The following is an 18116-nucleotide window of genomic DNA, read 5'->3' as shown; positions in this document are numbered from 1 at the left end:
TATGTTGGCTGGGGTTAGACTAGATGACCCTTGTGGTCCCTTCTAACCCTATGATTCTACGGTCTGTGTAAGCTTTCCCATTCTGTCCTGCCACTGACACTATTCATTAAGAAGGAAGATGTAGTTCAGTCTCCATAGGAACATGATTGTCAGGCTAGATCAGACCTGAGTCTGCCTAATCCAGTATTCTGCCTCCAACAGTGGTCAACACCAAATGGTTCAGGGGAAAATGCAAGAAACCCCACAGTAGGCAGATGTAGGGTAATCTGCTGTCCATGGTAGCCAGCCCTAGGCCTCTGCTACACAGAGACTATTACTTTTGCCAATTTCTCTGTAGTGGTTAGGTGTGCTGGAATAATTTTTATAGTGGGGGTGCTGAGAGTCATTGACCCATGCTGTAAATCTTGTATATAATAGAAACCACTTCAAGCTAGGAGATGCTGCAGCACCCCTAGTTCAAGCACCTATGGTAGTGGTTTTATAAGTTGAAGTTTTGTCCACTACAGACCAATCTGTGGTCTATAAACTAATTTCATTTAGGACTCTGCCAGGATGTGAACCTCAACCCTAAGATCACAGCAGGTGCTTCCTCTCCTCAGCCACCCATCCCCTTAAACTCTGCCTTTTCTGTTTTCCTGACTGAGGCCAGATCTACAATAGGAAATTAGGTCAGTGTAACTACGTTGCTCAGGGGTGTGAAAAATCCACACCCCTGAGAGACGCAGAGAAACCAACCTAACCCCTGCTGTAGACAACGCTAGGCCAATGGGAGAATTCTTCTGTCAACCTAGCTACTGCCTCTTGGGGAGGTGGAGAACCTACACTAATGGGAGAAGCATGCGCCGCCGCTGCAGCATTTTAAGCGTAGACAAGTCCTAAGGAAAGAAAAAAAAAGGAGGGGGAGGTAAGGAGGGAGAAGATAATATGTATGATACTTACGTCGAGTTCTGAAGAAAAATGGGTGGTAATTACTTTCATTTTTAATGGAAGGAAAAGGAACAATCTTTACAAAATAATCAGTTTCAAATTTCAGATTCAAAAAAGGCTGAGATTCCATTCCCTAAAAACATAAATATAAATAAAGAGATTTTGATATACTCTTAAGTCATCTGCCATGTCCATTTAAGAGTATATTGTTTTAAAACAAGCCCACAATTCTCCTGGACATGAACAAAATTTAAGTGCTTTAGGAATCCTATGGCCTCATCCCTCTCTTGCCACCTGTGCACTGCCATGCAGGGAGCCCCGTAGAGACGGGCTCTGCACTGCTAAAGGGATGCACAACTGCTGCACAGTTCCTCAGAATAACGTCTCGTCATTGCAGTGACGTTGCTGGTTCCACCAACAAGGGAGCCTCAGTAGACAGGGAGAAAGGGCTAGATTTGCCCCTAAATTAAAAATATTATAACTAAAAATGTTTAATTATTTAGCAAGCAAATTGCTGGCTAGTCAGCAGCACGTTTTAAAAAAAAGTTTAATAAAACATAAATGTCTCTTTCAAGCCCACATGCAGGATCAAACCAATAATGAATTTTTCCCTAAAGCATATCACTTACAGTTCTTTTAAAACCAGAGTTGAGCTGCTTTGGGTCTTTTAAAACCATTTGCTGACACTGTCTTCCCTCTGATTTTAACTCCTCAAGTATTACTCGAAATCCTTTCAGGAATTCAATCCCTGCAGACATTTAATTAAAATCCAGACAAATATTTCAAAAACACATTTCAATGTGTGTGATGCAGTTTTAAAGTACTACACTTGTTAAAAAATAATGCCTAACCACCATTGTTATTCCTCCTGCATAAGATGTTTGTTAGCTGGATGTCAGTAATAATTCTTCCTTTCTCTCAACGTTTTTCTGACTTGTTAAATTCTATCTAGAATTTAAGTTCCTCTGCTGAGACCATCACTCTATATCTGTACAGTGCTTAGCTCAATGGGGACTTCACCCCAATTGGTCCTTTGGGTTTTACCATACTACAAATAAATAAAATAATCATAAGCAGCAGCTTTGGTAATACACTGTATTTGTTCAATTTTGCCACTATTAGCGGTAAACAATTTTGTAACATTTTTGTTCACAAAGAATGGAAACACTGCATCTATATTGTGTTCCTGTCATTTATGAGACCACTGGACTACAGTGGCTGGATGCAGTAGTTATGATTTTGTTTAGTTCTAATATTGCAGAACAGCAGAAGAATTACGTTAAGTAGAATTATTCCTTAACTATAGTTATGTATAAGTGAGACTGAAATTACACCCATTTTGCTCAAGAGACTCACACAATAGACTCTCAGCAAAATGTTGTGACATTGCTTGCTTATGTTCTCACCATGGTATTGCACCGGGACATTACACTGAGTCATGATGACGCAAATGTCACAATGCTAGAGTTGTGCTTCGATTATGTTGTGGATCAGATGTCAAAGATGCTGCCCAGTTCTTCAAGCCCCACTACCATCACGACTGAGCTATCTAATTACAAGTTTTCTACATATGTCAGAATATAATGTTTACCAAAGACACCACTGCAGTTAACATACGCTAACGATTACATAAACCAAAATGGATTAATGCCACTTAACATTATATGTTTATCTAGATTTGTGTGTTTCCATGAGCCTCTTCTATTTCTCCAGTTTTAAAAAATGTTTTATAATCTTGTAGAAGAGAAAGAGCCATGACCTGCCCAATGTGTTCTTAATAATAAGTGGAACAAAAGCACTGTTTGTGCTAACATGCAGACCATGAAAGAGAAGTGTCCGTCTCCCTGTCACCTGAGACCGTTCAACTACAGTTCTGTACTGATACTTTCAAAAGGATTAACCTCTGATCATTACAAGAGAGAATACCAAGTTTTGAATCCCCTGGAGATTTGATTTATCCAATCTGCAGCTGTAGATTACCAAATTCACTAACAGTATGCTACTGAAAGCATTAGGTATCATCCACATTCTCTTTTAATATCCAATAACGAACTTAATCACTATTTTCTGTTACAAATTTAGCTGTTATCAAATGTGATTATGCAAACATTATTTACAAATGGACCAAATGTGACAGAGAAGCTCTAGGAAATTTTTCTTCTCTTTCTAGAACATTTTCAGGGAACATTTTCGCGGCTCCAGGAGGGGGGAATGCTGGGGGCAGGCATGGGGCCGGCCCCACGCCCAGGACTCCACTCCTGGCCGCCTGCTCCATGCCCTCCCCCAGCTGTGGCCCCAGCATTCCCCCCCCTCCCGGAGCCGCAGTCCCCTCTCCCAGCCCTGGCTCCTGGGGTTGGGGGGGCATGAATGGGGTGTGAGGTAAAAAGTTTGGGGACCACTGCTTTACATAAAGAAAACAAATATTCAACTTTTCAAGAGATTGGTTGTTTTTAAATTGCACATGTTCAAGAATAGAAGTTTAAGTGTTCTGAATGCTTTGTACTCAGTTTGCAAAATCTTTATCCATAATGAAGAGTGCATTTCTTTTAAAAGAAAACAGTGTTAAGTGGCTGAGATATCAATGTTTGAACTGTAGCATTGCAAACGTGGAGTAACTACTGTCCTAACATTTTGAATAGCCCTGATCTACACTGGAAAACGAAGTCAGCTTAACTACGTCGTTCGGGGGTGTGAAAAATCCAAACCTCTGAGTGGTATAGTTAAGCTGACCAGTGTAGACAGTGCTAGGTCAACAGAAGAATTTTTCTGTCCACTTAGCTACCATCTTTCAGGGAGGTGGATTACCTAAGGTAATGGGAGAACCCCTCACATTGCCGTAGGTGATATCTACACTGAAGCCTGCAGGAGTGAAGCTGTGCCACTGTGGCATTTCAAGTGTAAACAAACCTATACATATTTATATTAACACTGCAGCAATTCATTATATGGACAAAATACCAAATACCTATTCACTCTACAGAACTAAATTACACCAAAAGGAACTATAGTTCATTTTTTTCTGTATAAAATCTATAAATACTTATTTATGTTATTACTCTAATCTGCATTTAGGGTCTAGTCCTTAAGTAGATAGACAGCTTCAGTTCTAAATGTTTAAAATTGTGAGAAATAAACTTTTTCTAGCCGTGACAATATGAGGCAGTATAAACTAATAAATGCAAAGAAATTCAAAGTTGAGACTCTGATGGAAGAGCAGAGGGATAATTTTTCTGTGTGTATATAACAACCTTCATATTTTTTAAACTATGATTGTTTAAAAGGTACAGAATGGTTTTTAATGCTATGTTTTGTGTGTTGGAGTGTGAGAATATTTAAAAAAATAAAACTGTAGCCTTTTTGTTTCCTGAATATAGATTCCAATAAAATACATGCTTCTGTGTATAACCAAGTTACTTTGATCAGGCCTTAATTAATATGAGAGGAAAAGACAAGTTATTTTAAATTAATATGATCATTGAGAGATTATTACAAAAGACATGATGATTTAACCCAGACGTGGGCAAACTACGGCCTGCGGGCCACACCCGGCCTGTGGGACCGTCCTGCCCGGCCCCTGAGCTCTCAGCCGGGGAGCCTAGTCCCCGGCCCCACTCCTGCTGTCCCCTCTTCCCTGCAGCCACGCCGCCGCCTGCACTCTGGCCCACTGCTCCCGCTGGGCAGCGTGGGGAGCGCAGCTGGCTCTAGCCAGGTGTCGCAGCTGCGAGCTCCTGCTGCTGGTAAGGGGGTGGGGAGTAGGGGGGTTGGGTAAGGAAGCGGGAGTTCTGGGGGGCAGTCAGGGAGGAGGGGGGCGGTTGGATGGGGCGGAGGTTCTGGGGGGGCCGTCAGGCGATGGGGAACAGGGAGGAGTGGGAGTCCCGGGGGGCCTGTCATGGGGCGGGGATGTGGATAGGGGTCGGGAGGGCAGTCAGGGGACAGGGAGCAGGGGGTGGGATCCTGGGGTGCAGTTAGGGGTGGGGGGTCCTGGGAGGGGATGGTCAGGGGACGAGGAGCAGAGGGCAGTTGGATAGGGGGTGGGAGTCCCGGGAGGGCTGTCAAGAGGTGGGGGTGTGGATAGGGGTCGGGGCAGTCAGGGGACAGGGAGCAGGGGGGTTGGATAGGGACGAGGGTCCCGGGAGGGGGCAGTCAGGGAACAAGGAGTGGGGGGGGGGGGTTGGAGGGGTTGAGGTTCTGAGGGGGGCAGTCAGTGGGGCGGGAAGTGGGAGGGGGCGGATAGGGGGCGGGGGGCCAGGCTGTTGGGGAGGCACAGCTTTCCCTTCCCGGCCTTCCATACAGTTGCGCAACCCTGATGTGACCCTCGGGCCAAAAAGTTTGCCCACCCCTGATTTAAACTGTTTTGTTCTCTAATACTTACCAAGTAGATTTGCTGTCCAAATTATTGTCACTGCAACTTGTTCGGAACATGCATACTGGCTGATTGTTATATTTTGCACATCTCCAATCACGTGTTTTCCCACTGAATTCAAATAAGGAGTGCAATCTAAAACATTGAGAAACAAATCACTTAAATAAAACATAAAAATTGTCTTGTGCAGGACCAAATAATTCACAAACTGACACAGGACAAAATCTGGAAAGCCTTGTTCATGCTAGTAGTGCCAATAATGCTATTCATGTGAGTAAAGTGAGCAAGATTTAGTTTATTCCTTAACATTTTTAGAAAAATAATCAAACTTAAAAATAGGTACTTCAAATACCTCAATTATTGTATTGTTATATCTACCGCACATTAAGTCTACAATAGGGCTTTAGTGCCAGGATAATTAAAAACAATGCGGGCACTGTAATCCCTGTTTGGGTGAATGTACTACTAAACCGTTCCAGGAGATCAAACTTTAATTTATTAATTTACATAAAGCAGCCTGGTTTCATTTTCTTTTTTCATTATTGTTTTTATGTGCAATTATTAATATCAATCCCACTACTTCTCAGTTATCCAGCTAGCAGGCCTACAGATAGCTTGCTCCCACCACCTCAGACAAAGAGAGACAGACAGACACACAGAAAACGGCTTACTTTCACAAAATGAGATTCAATAACACTGGTAATTAAACCACAAAATAAATCACACCTGACTGATTCCTTAACACACCAAATATTTTGGTCATCTAGTAATAATACCACATACAGTACAGGTGAACCGGATGGCTCCAGAGGGCAGGACATCTATAATGGAGGCTGCAGTTTCCAAAGGGAAGCAAAATTCTTTACTCCCCAGTACAGCAATAGCACAAGAAAAGGGTTTGTTTTTTTAATTTTTTTTTCAAATCTTCTTCCGTGTCCCCTCTACATATTCTCCTAAAACATCACACGCAAACAGACTGCAAATCATGGATTCTAGACACCATTAACTACAACTACTTTCACCAGGTCTGTGATAACATCCTTGGACCTAGTCCATGTTGTCCAAACAGCTCAGCAAGTTGTACCACCATGGCACCAGGTACCACAGGAATATCAATACAAAAGACAAACTTCTGAAGATCCCAACAGCCACTGTTCTCACTAGCTACCAAGACCTCAGTCCAGATACATAACACTGTCTGCTAACTTACCATAGTGCAGCTCATCTTCTGAAATAAAGACACAGATTGATTCCAGTCCATAAAGCAGACTTGGCCATTGCAGCATTCACTCACTAAATCCATCTCCTCTCACCTCTGTTGTGAAGACCTTTAGTCTCCAATCTGTTCAACAACCACACAGCTCCAATACCCCATCTATCTGCAACTAGGGCCCACTGAGAACTCTAATGTCGATAAATCTCATTATTTTATTGTGAGTTTCACAATATTTGATGTTATTAAAGCCTCAGCTCCTAGAATCATATGATTATGTGAGATCTCAGTTTTCATTTAAAAATAAAAAGTTATAGTTACTGAGAAAAGCCTGAGAATGTGAACCATAAGGACTCAAAAATCAGAAGTCAAATAAAACTATTCCAAAGTTTATTTTTTAACCTCTCACGATTTTTAGGCCAATCTCATTAAATTTGTGTGAATGCTTGGATTTGGTAATACCTGCACTGTGTGGGGGTGGCATAGTACTATAATTTTCTACTTGCAAAATCTACTAAATTTACAAAAAAAAATGTTGGATTGATGTTCTAAGTATAGTGCCAAATTTTAATAATCAGTTATTCAAAATCTGATGCTAGGTACTAGACTGTACTATGCTTGCAAATGAATTTGACTGATATTATCAAGCCAATGCAGAAAATAAGAATTTAAATCAAATACACTCCCTTGAAAACTACAAATGAAAAATTATTAATCACACAAACTGAATCTTTGAAATGGGCTTTTTACCATAAATGACAAGGGTGAGCTGTTTGGTTCCTTTAGGTAACTGTTGCACAATTCAGAAAAATATATTTTGTACTATATTAAGTTTTATGAAAATTGAGCAATTAGTCCTCAGTTATTGTAAGTGGAATCTGTTGCTAAAAGTCAACTGAGTGACAGCACGAATTTCCTCTTAGGAGAATAGAAATATCTCTTTCAATGGAAAGTTTGGAGTAACAGCTTCTTGCAAGGTCTGGATCCAATTAACAGCCTTGCCTAAGATTTTGGATCCTAGTTACTAAAATGCTATGCTGAAATAACAATTTGCCAAAATGCAATACACAAAATGTCTCAGGGTTGAATGTGAGTTCCTGATTTAAAATGTTTAAAAAGAACACAGCAGTGAAGAATTTGCAGGCTTTACAGGGAGGCATTTCTTCTGTTAAATCCAAGTTAAATACGAAACTGGATAAACATTTATTTTCTCACTTTGAACAAATTATTTAACCCCTACTATGAAGTGTCTTAACCCATGGACAGGCTATGCAACAAAATAAATGCCTTTTAAATCAGAGCCAGGTATCCACATTTTTCTTTCTGTTGGCTCTTCTTTATCAGTATATGTTTCTGTATTATGTAAAATCTTCAGTCTTGGTAGAAGGGACCTCCTTGCAGTACTGCCAAACTTAAATAACCCCCTTAGGCAGGGAGTTTGGAGCAGCATTTTAAATTAACATTTGTCATTGGTTAACCCCAGCTCCTGATGCAAGAATTAATGGTAAAAAACATGACAGTTATTAGGGTTTAAACAGGCTCCACTGTGTGAACCTACCAGTGGGTATCACTGCTCTGATTGCTATTTCCTGCTTTTCTTTATTCAGGTAAGAAATTATTACCCTCTTCTAGTGACCATGTATTCCATGTAGGATTTAATAGGCATAAATTATGCTGGCGTTCTTTAAATACTAATGTGAGGTTAGACATAGAACAGGAATTCACAATAAAGGATTGATATTTCAGAAATTATCATATAAACAGAGGGCTCATATGAAATTGTGACCAAGGATAAACTAAGATACATCAGAATGAAACAAAAGGATTTCCTTCAGTGTTTCCAGTAAGTATACTAGGTTTTAACACATAAGGGCTTTACTCCAACTCCAGCAACCAGTCAGTGATGTAGTTGTAAAGGTGCACACACCAAATGTAGACAAGGAAAGCTGTTATTTGCACTGATGCAATTTATTTTAGCTCCACTGCTGCAAAATTGGGGCTTTCCTAGTCTACACATTAAGTTTATACTGGTGGCAGACCCCTGATTGCCAAAACAGGGTAAATTCCCAATGCAGATATGGCCCTCGTACACCCAACAGATATCTGAGTATGTGTTAGCATATCCTGAGCCAAGATATGCAAGTCAGATTATAGTTCATGAGAGAACAAACTAAAACTCAGATATTTAACATTAATCATTGGAAAGAAACCTATTTCTAGTATATTCCCTTTACATGAGAACAAATTAAATTTATTTTCTACTTAAAGGAACACAACTCCGTTTACCCTCAAAATTTAGATTTCAGAAAAACAAGCTTCTACAAAGCTAAAAACAAACACATTTTTTCTCATGAATTTAGAAGCTGGGAATGGGCGACGGGATGGATCACTTGATGATTACCTGATCTGTTCATTCCCTCTGGGGCACCTGGCTTTGGCCACTGTCGGAAGACAGGATACTGGGCTAGATGGACCTTTGGTCTGACCCAGTATGGCTGTTCTTATGTTCTTAGGTAAATGAAACACACAAAGGATAGAAACTAAACTAGATTTTTAAACTTTTTTGGTATTAAATAATCTACATTGTTATTACTAGTATATGTAAGGAAAACCTTTTAAAACCATATAAACCTTACAGACTATTTCCTTTTAAAATCAACACTAGCTAATTTTAGAGTGTAAATATGTCTTCCTTTTAAAGAGACCAAAGAAAAATTAAGCAATGTAAAACTTGGCATAATGGAATCCTGCTTTACATGGCATAAATTTTGGTAAGCGTGAGTGAAGTGACTGCCTATTTTTGGCAGCTGCTGCCTCCTGTATGGAGATTTACTTTTGAATGACAGACATTGGATGGGCTCAGAATGCATAACAGACAGTAGAAATGTGGGGAAGATTATTATTTAGTAAAAATATCTCACCAAAAGCATTTTTCAATCATCTTTGTTTACATAAACCTGCAGTTCACAAACTTACAAGAATTGTGAGAATTATTTTTTTTAAAAGTCATGTTGCTATATAAGAGTAAGAGTTGGGCTTTTTGTTTTTGAGAGAAGTTGAGATTTTTATCTGTTGTAGGTGATTAACTTACTGTCATATTTAAAGGTGATATTAAGCATTCCACCGTTCTTGCTGACTAGTGGCAGCACCTACAGAGAAACAACAGAAAAATAAAGTAAATAAAAATTACTTTGCTTTGAGTTTACATAAACATTTTAATTTTAGGTGTTTCAATTTGGCATCACACACAAAAAGAAAAGTCTCACATGGAAATCCATGGTGAGTTATATTGTCTTCAACCTGTCAGGCAGGCAGGCAGGCAATGTGAATACAACTAATGCAAGAACAGATTGCAGCATTCCTGAAATTCTATCTTTTCTCCTGCCAGTAGCTTTCAAATACACACAGGCATCAAATCACAAAGAAACAAATTTCAACACCAAGGAAAAATCTGCAGTTTTAAGGAGGATGACCTGATCAGTATATCTGAATAATAAAAAAATATTACGTTTTTTTGTGTTGGAAGGTACTGGTGTCCCCAAATCCATTATTCTGAACTGACTGGATCTGTACAGATATACTCCATCAGCCCAGAGATTGGAAAGTCAAAAAGTGACTCAAACTTATCTTTAGAGAGGAAATAAAGTGTGACTGAAAGCAGCATCTAATAAGGCTCAAAACCACTAAGCTACAAGCTGTCAAACAAACGTACATGAGCAAGAAAATGCCAGTCTCTTCTGAGGCTGAGCCCTTTTCCTCAGACCTAATGACAAGGAAGCCTGAACAACTAAAAAGAAAAAAACTGTCATTCCTAAATATAAAGGGAAATACAGAAGAGCACCAGGGCATTGCACAGAAGAGTGATCATGGCACCTTAGCTCTGTTTTCTTAGTAACTTCCAGGACAGAAATCAAAACCACAAAAGAGAAAAACCATCAAAACCACAAAAGAGAAATTCCCCATTGTGCTAATCAACTGAGGGTGAGTAGGCGCATGAAGGGCGTGATGGATTTTGTCCATCTGCTTGACCATCAGGCACATATGGCCAAGTTTTCAGCATGTTCGGAATTTGCCTGCAGATAAATCAGACTGCCTTTTAAAAATGTTTAACTCTATTCAGTGCTTATGAAAGGTGTTGGAGTCATACCTACAGAGATCAAAGTGTAACCAAAGAACAGGTATAACAGGATACCAGGAGGCCTCGGGAGTAGCTCACTCCCCCCTCCCCGTGACCCTAGGGCTGGGAGGAGTTCTGTGCCCCTGACAATTATTGGGGGGGCCATGCCCTTGTTTGCCCCTCCTGGGGCACAACCCTGTGTCCACTGAAGGCAGGACAAGGAGCAAGCAGATTAATCTGCAGCAAGGAAGATTTAGGTTACATATTAGGAAAAACGTTCTAGCTATAAGGATAGTTAAGCACTGGAAAAGGTTACCCGGTGAGGATGTGGAATCTCCGTCATTGGGAGGTTTCTAATAACAGGTAAGATAAACACTTGGGATGGTCTAGGTATACTTGGTCCTGCCTCAGCACAAGGGGATCGACTCACTAGATGACCTCTCAAGGTCTCTTCCAGCCTACATTTCTGTGATTTTATGTTTAGCCTTCACATAGGTTTTTGCACCTGACATCAGAATTGTGTAGATTTTATACTTGTAAGTGCTTTATGGATTTAAGAGTGATTTATCGTTTTCATTATCTGTTTATATGACAGTAACATCTTAATTGCTTATATTACAGTAACACCTCAATCAATATTGAGGGTCCATCATGCTATGCTCTGTACAAACACATATTAAGAGGCAGTCTTTGCCAAGAAGAGCATACACTCTTATTAGACAAGAAAAACAGCACAGAAAGATCATTTAAATTCTTCGCTCTTTATTGGTTGGTTGGCTAAAATCAACAAACAGTTAGCAAGGCTGCCAACTGGAGCAACTCCAGTTGGAACAGGTTTTGTATCCTAAAACTTTTCTACTAGAGGAACAAGTTGTAAATATACAGTAAAGTACATTAGATACCAATTTTTAAAATGCAAGAATCTATAGTTTCTCATTCTGTTTCAGAGTGTGTTATATTTCAAGAGAAATCATGTTTACTTTTATGCTTGAGACACCTATAATTGTTCATAAAAATGTTTTAAGACTTAATAATTGCCTTTAGGCTATGTTACCAGTTAGCCATCTGCACTCCTAACACAGGAACTATTTCTTCAGCAAATTGCTGCTTTAATTATTGAGTTAACAATTGTACAGATTTACCTTCAAGTTCACTGCCTTTTTGCCTAGTACGTTGCACTTTGGCTTTATATATGGCAGCTAAAAAGCAGCTTTTACTTTCAAATATTAATGTTTTTTCCACAAGTAGTACAAATGATTGTTACATTTGTCTCTTGGTATTTTAGAGTTGTATTACATTTTATGGGATAAATCTATCTGCATTCAAATATACATTTAAAGTATCCCCCAAAACTACTGAGGGAAGGATCAAAGAGATGAGGTCTGATCCTACTATTGCTAAAGACAACAAGAGTTTTGCCACTGATTTCAATGGGAGCAGCCCCATGTGTTATCATATATGTCACAGGAGCTATTTAATCCAAGATTACAAAATTGAGTTGCAATATAATACATCGATGTTGTTCACATTATATGATTATCTCTGTGCAGGGGTAAATGACTGAAAAAGGTGCAAAGCAGTGGAGAAGAAGCAGGCTCTATGGTATCTATAGGGAGTCTATATGGACACACACACACCTATGTATACATATGTATTTATAAATTATATATACAATATATCATATATTCATGATCATGCACCTGCAGTAGTATGTTATCAGTGTCTTTAAACACTTGGCTTGCATGCAACATTAAAGCAGCACTGTCAAACTGCACTAAAATTTGACTTATTTGCAGGGCCGGCTCCAGGGTTTTGGCAGCCTCAAGCAGCCAAACAAACAAAAAAAAAGCCGCGATCGCGATCTGCGGCAGCAATTCGGCGGGAGGTCCTTCGCTCTGAGCAGGAGTGAGGGACTGTCCGCAGAATTGCCGCCGAACAGCTGGATGTGCCGCCCCTCTCCGAAGTGGCCGCCCCAAGCACCTGCTTGGTAAACTGGTGCCTGGAGCCGGCCCTGCTTATTCGAATATGGTATAATCTGGTTCAGGGATAGGGAAAGATCTTACAGATTCTGAACAAACATTTAAGAAACTCTCCTTTGTATTGCAAAGGAGCTAGTGGAACAAGGTTGATTTACAGTTATCTAAATAGGTATGGCCTACACAAAAAAGGTGCAGTTAATTACCTGACACTTTTCTCAGAGCTGTGCTAATATCACTGATGATACTGTGGAATGAACAAGGAAATATCTAAAATGAATTCAGTACAGTTTATTATTTTGTATTTGCCTTTTTCAAAACTTGCCTGGAGGGTTTTTCTAAAGCTCACAGCTCTAATATTGATCTAATAATTGAGGAAAAATAAATCAATGTATTGTTTTCTATTTCTTGGTAAAATTTACCCACTCTCTCCTAAGGGGTTACACCACAATTGAACTCGGTCCTGTAACTCAATTATTAAATCAGGTTTCTTGTTTGTTACAGGTGGCTTTACATCATGTGTGAATTTATTGCTGAAACATCTGTTGCTTTCATTCACTCTTCCCAGAAATTACCTCATTTTTTGACACTGTAGAAGGATTATCTAATAACAGTAGATGCACTGCTAACAATGCCTAAAGCAACAGGAGATGGCTAAGACCTGTAAGCATCATGTTTGAAATATCTAGACTCCTTAGACACACATCATCAAATCACACTGTGTATGATTCTTCAGCAGCTGACCAACTCTTACCATGCAATTGGCTGTGTGGCAGTCTTGTGGATGAGACCATTACAAGTAAAGTCCTATCTTTTCAGGGTCCTATTTAAGGCCCGATTATACATTTGGGGAAGGGGGGAGCAAGGATTTGCCCCTTCCCTCAGTTTTCTTGGCTAAAATGTTTCTTTTCCATCACTGTTGGGCATTTTGTTGTGAGTCAATTGGTTGTCCCAATCCAACTCTGAGATATAGAACAATCCACTTGAATGTTTTCAACCAGGAAGCATCAATGAACTGCTAAACTGTTCCTATATGGTTACAGAACTGCAGTAAAGTGGAACAATTTTCAGCTTGTGTGATTGGAGGATATCTGGATGCACATTATAAGACTGTCCTACATAAATGAGGAAAAGTTGAGGTGCCTTTAATCTTCTTTTGTTCCATTCTTTGTTTCTATGGGGAATTTGCCAATGCAATATCACGGTCTTCCTTTTAAACAAATAAAACTAAAACTAAAAAAAAAAAAAAAAAGCAATGGCTGTTGAAAATAGCAATTCCAGTCCTAATAACCACTGGGAAGCATTTCTTGGTCAATTTATTCTACTTTTTCTACAGCAAGTTACAGTGGATCAGTATATTTGATTTGGGAGAAATGAAGTAACAACTGCCTAAATTGAGCTTGAGCACTCCTGAATTTTGAGGGTGTTCAAATCTGGAAAAGAAAAGTCAATTTCTGCTTCCATGGCTCAGAAGTGGAAATCCTCCTACGTGCCTGGCACTGTATCTAAAGCTACCCAGTCTAGTAGAGCCTCCCCTCCCTTACTTTTCATTTTAAATTCTAGTGGGATCCACGTACCTCCCTTGCTAGGCTTCAGATAGAGAGGTGCAATGTCCATTTAGTCCACCCAATTTTTTCTTTGGGGGAGAGCCCAGGGCTGGGGCAGCAGGGGAGTGCAGGTGGGGGCCAGAGCTGGGATGGCAGGGGGTGTGAGCGGGGGAGAGTCCAGGGCTGGGGCAACACAGGGGTGAGGGAGGAGCCCAGGGCTGCGGTGGGGGGCAGCAAAAAACCTAGAGCTGGCTCTGTCTCTACCATTCACAGCAAGCTGCAGATTTCAGTTCCATACTCCTTCCCCCTCCCTTTCCTGTTACTAGCGGCCGAGGGAATGCTGGGAAATGTAGTTCTTTCCCTGCTCCAGGGCTGGCTCTATAGGCAGGGAGCTAATGAAGGAACTACAGCTCCCAGGGCCCCCTGTTGGTTCTCAGCTCCCATGCTGGATTCTTGCGCCCCTGCAAATATGCCGCCCCAAGCAACTGCTTGCTTTGCTGGTGCCTAGAGCTGGCCCTGGCTATCAGAATTGAGGATAAGATACACTATTTAATAGGCTTTTAAAATCCTAACTCTCACGTATTCATATACTTGGCCTATTGATTTATATTCTCACTTACAGTTGTAATAAAACTCATTAGGCAGGTGGTAAACTGAGAATACATTATGCTCAACATATTCATTTTGCTATTAATTTGGCTTTCCACCTCCTCCTTTTACCTATTTCATCCACATTTTGCATTTGTCATAATCCTACCATCTGAACTCTTTGGGTCAAGGTTTGTCTTTATTGTGTTCATATAACCCTTAGAACAATGTAGGGATGTAAATACCGTTTTAAAAGTTAACAGTTTAAATGATTTAAAATGTTTTGTTTAAACGGTTATAATATATGGAGATATACCTATCTCATAGAGCTGGAAGGTCATCGAGTCCAGCCCCCTGCCTTCACTAGCAGAAACAAGTACTGATTTTGCCCCAGATCCCCAAGTGGCCCCCTCAAGGATTGAACTTACAACCCTGGGTTTAGCAGGCCAATACTCAAATCACTGAGCTATCCCTCCCTAACCAATTAAAGGGCCAGACGGCCGTTGTGGCTAGGGTTGCTCCGGCCGGCCGGGGTCGGCCGACCGGCCCAGAGGTTAACGGTTAACTGGTTTACATTTTGCATCCCTAGTACAAGGAAACCCTGATCCCTGAATGTTCACTTTGGTTGCTGCTGTAATGATGATGATGATATCATCATCATAATATTGAACCAGAAGAAAGGATCAGGAAACACTCACTCTTTGCACGCATTCACCTTAACTGCAGCTCCCCAGTTAAACGCAACAGCTCTGCTGTGTTTAACAAGAATGAGCAGCACAAAAAACCACACAACTATCTTGAAGTTATCATCAGAGTTTTATAGAACACTTCAAAATTTACCAGCAACATCAAATGAAATCCAGGAAACAAACAAAACAAAACAAAAAATATGCATGGAAAAACAAAGCCACAATTGGCACAACTCACAGGACTAAACAGAATATTTACTCACTGTGTATCCAAACAAAGCAACTTTCTTAAATATCCTTACCATTTTGCACAAACTAATGGCTCTAAAAATAAATAGTTTTTTAAAATATACGTACTAATAGCTCTTATACTCACAACTTTGCAACTTTCACTTAACAATTCAAATTGAACAGATGAAATATAAAATTCTCCATTTGAAAGAGAAACACCACCTTTCTATTAAACCTCTAATCTTAAAAAAAATCCCCTTGGTTTTCCCAAGCAGATCAGCACCATCATCCACCAAATGAACAAAATCATGAAAGACTGAATATACATTAAATTAACAAAATCATGAAAGAATGAACATACATTAAATGATCAAAATTTACATAACAGACCTTAATTTCATATAGAACCACTAATATTGCAGGCACATTTTTGTAATGTAAGCAGTAAACATTCCAGAGTTAGTGACAGATACTAAAACAAATAGGGAAAAAAATCTCAAAGTTGTGTGAAAAGAAATTTTCATATTCAACAGATGCTACACCATGGCTCCACACAATACTATATAGGTATGAGAGCTACTTAAACACATAAGCTTCAGAAGGTACAACTATGATACAGTTTTTAAAACCAGACAAGCAGGAAATAGTGAGTTGATACTTAAAGGAAAACTGCAGTGTAATATAAAAGATACTCTAATCACTACCTCCAATTAAAAAAGAATAAATCATCACTGTAAATCCAAACCAATAAAGATGAGGCACTGTCAAAAACAGATATAAAACAAGTGGTGCCAAAACAAGTTGATAAATTAAAGAGCAATAAGTCTTCAGAACAATATGACATCCATCCAAAAGTTCTAAAGGAATTTAAGAATGAAGCAACAGAGCTGCTAACTATCAGGGGGTAGCCGTGTTAGTCTGTATCCACAAAAACAACAAGGGAGTCCGGTGGCACCTTAAAGACTAACAGATTTATTTGGGCATAAGCTTTCGTGGGTAAAAAACCTCACTTCTTCAGAGCTGCTAACAAAACTATTCAATCTCACATTAAAATCACTTCCTATATCAGAGGATTGGAAGGTAGTAAAATTGTAGCTATCTTTGAAAAAAGTATCTGGGTGGTGCTGGGAATTACAGCCATCATGCCTTCTTTCAAATACCAGTAAAACTGGCTGAAATAACAGTTACAATTAGAATTATAAAACACTTAGTTGACCATTATGTGAAAGGGACAAACCAGCACAATTTCTCTACTCTATATTAATTCTTAGTGCATTTCAACAAAATAGCAACTAAAGGAGAACTTGGTTGTTATGATCTAAATGAACTCTCCAAAAGTCTTTCAAAACCTTTTCATAAGAAGCTATTAAGGAAACTAAGTATTCATAGGGTGAGAGGTAAAGTACTGTCAGGGCTGAGAAACATGCTTAATCGAAACAGAAAACAAAGAGCAGGAATAAATGGTCAGGTTTCGACATGGCAAAAGATCAATAGAAGGGCAACCCAAAGATATGTACTAAGACTGGTATTGTTAATTCAGTTACAAAGGATCTGGAAAAGGGCGGGTGTGACCTGAGAAGTGGCAACATTTCCAGATGACATAAAATTATCTAGGTTAGTGAAGACTGAGGAACTTCTGAGGGACCTAGCAAAGCTAGGTGAGCCTGCAGCACAAAATTGACAACTGTAAAGTAAAGCATATTGAAAGGTATGAAGTGAAATACTCATACACATTGTTGGGTTCTAACTTAACTGTAAGCACTTGGGGAAAAGGCTCGTGGACTGCTGTGAACTGCTCCGTGGAAACTTCTGCTCACTCAGTGTGCAGCAGCAGTCAAAAAAAGCAAACAATGTGCTGAAAATATTATAATGCAAGTCAATTTCTGCTAAATCTTTGTAAAGAAAGGATGACCAGAACTGAACACATATTACAAACAGATGGCACAACCTCACCTGGTGGTCACCCTTTCTTTACAAAGATTTAGCAGAAACAGAAGATGTCCAGAGATAGGGTACAAAAACGTTTAGAGCAAAGGAAAGACTTCCATTAAAGTAGAGATTCAAAAGATTGAGACCGTTTAGATTAGAGAGGAGATATGACAGTTATAAAAAGTAGTGGATGGTTTAGAAGAGGTACCCAGATGCTCCTGTTTATTCTTTCTCATACTACAAGAACAAGAGGATATTCAAGGAAAGTTGAGGTCAACAAATTTAAACTTAATTAAATAGCATACTTTTTCACACCCACATGTACTCAACCTCTGGAACTCTGCCACAAAATATCACTCAAAGTTTCAAAAAAGAGATTAGACCACTATACGGATAACAAGACTAGCCACATTTACATTAGATAGGATATTAACAAAACACAAAAGCTATAAGTCCTCATGATGCAGGGCGCAAGACAAGCACTAGCTGGCAGGAATTAGGAAGAAACTTCCCCCATAGTAGCTAATTGTCTATTA

At 39.6% G+C, this 18116-nt stretch overlaps 1 protein-coding gene across 1 annotated transcript in view; it reads right to left on the bottom strand.

The window, feature by feature from the left end:
- The window catches only part of IL17RD (interleukin 17 receptor D), a 90822-nt gene that overhangs the window by 22184 nt on the left and 50522 nt on the right, over positions 1-18116 (bottom strand). Inside the window, exons 2-5 of the mRNA XM_034777562.1 lie at positions 9595-9652; positions 5300-5425; positions 1557-1675; positions 940-1060 (exon numbers count right to left, since the gene is read on the bottom strand). Coding sequence (XP_034633453.1) covers positions 940-1060; positions 1557-1675; positions 5300-5425; positions 9595-9652 — 424 coding nt within the window. The remainder of the gene's footprint in view (positions 1-939; positions 1061-1556; positions 1676-5299; positions 5426-9594; positions 9653-18116) is intronic.

Source organism: Trachemys scripta, chromosome 7, assembly GCF_013100865.1.
Source record: "Trachemys scripta elegans isolate TJP31775 chromosome 7, CAS_Tse_1.0, whole genome shotgun sequence".
NCBI lineage: Eukaryota > Metazoa > Chordata > Testudines > Emydidae > Trachemys > Trachemys scripta.
The sequence above is the reverse complement of the archived record's forward strand: the minus strand, read 5'-3'. Positions and strand labels throughout refer to the sequence as shown.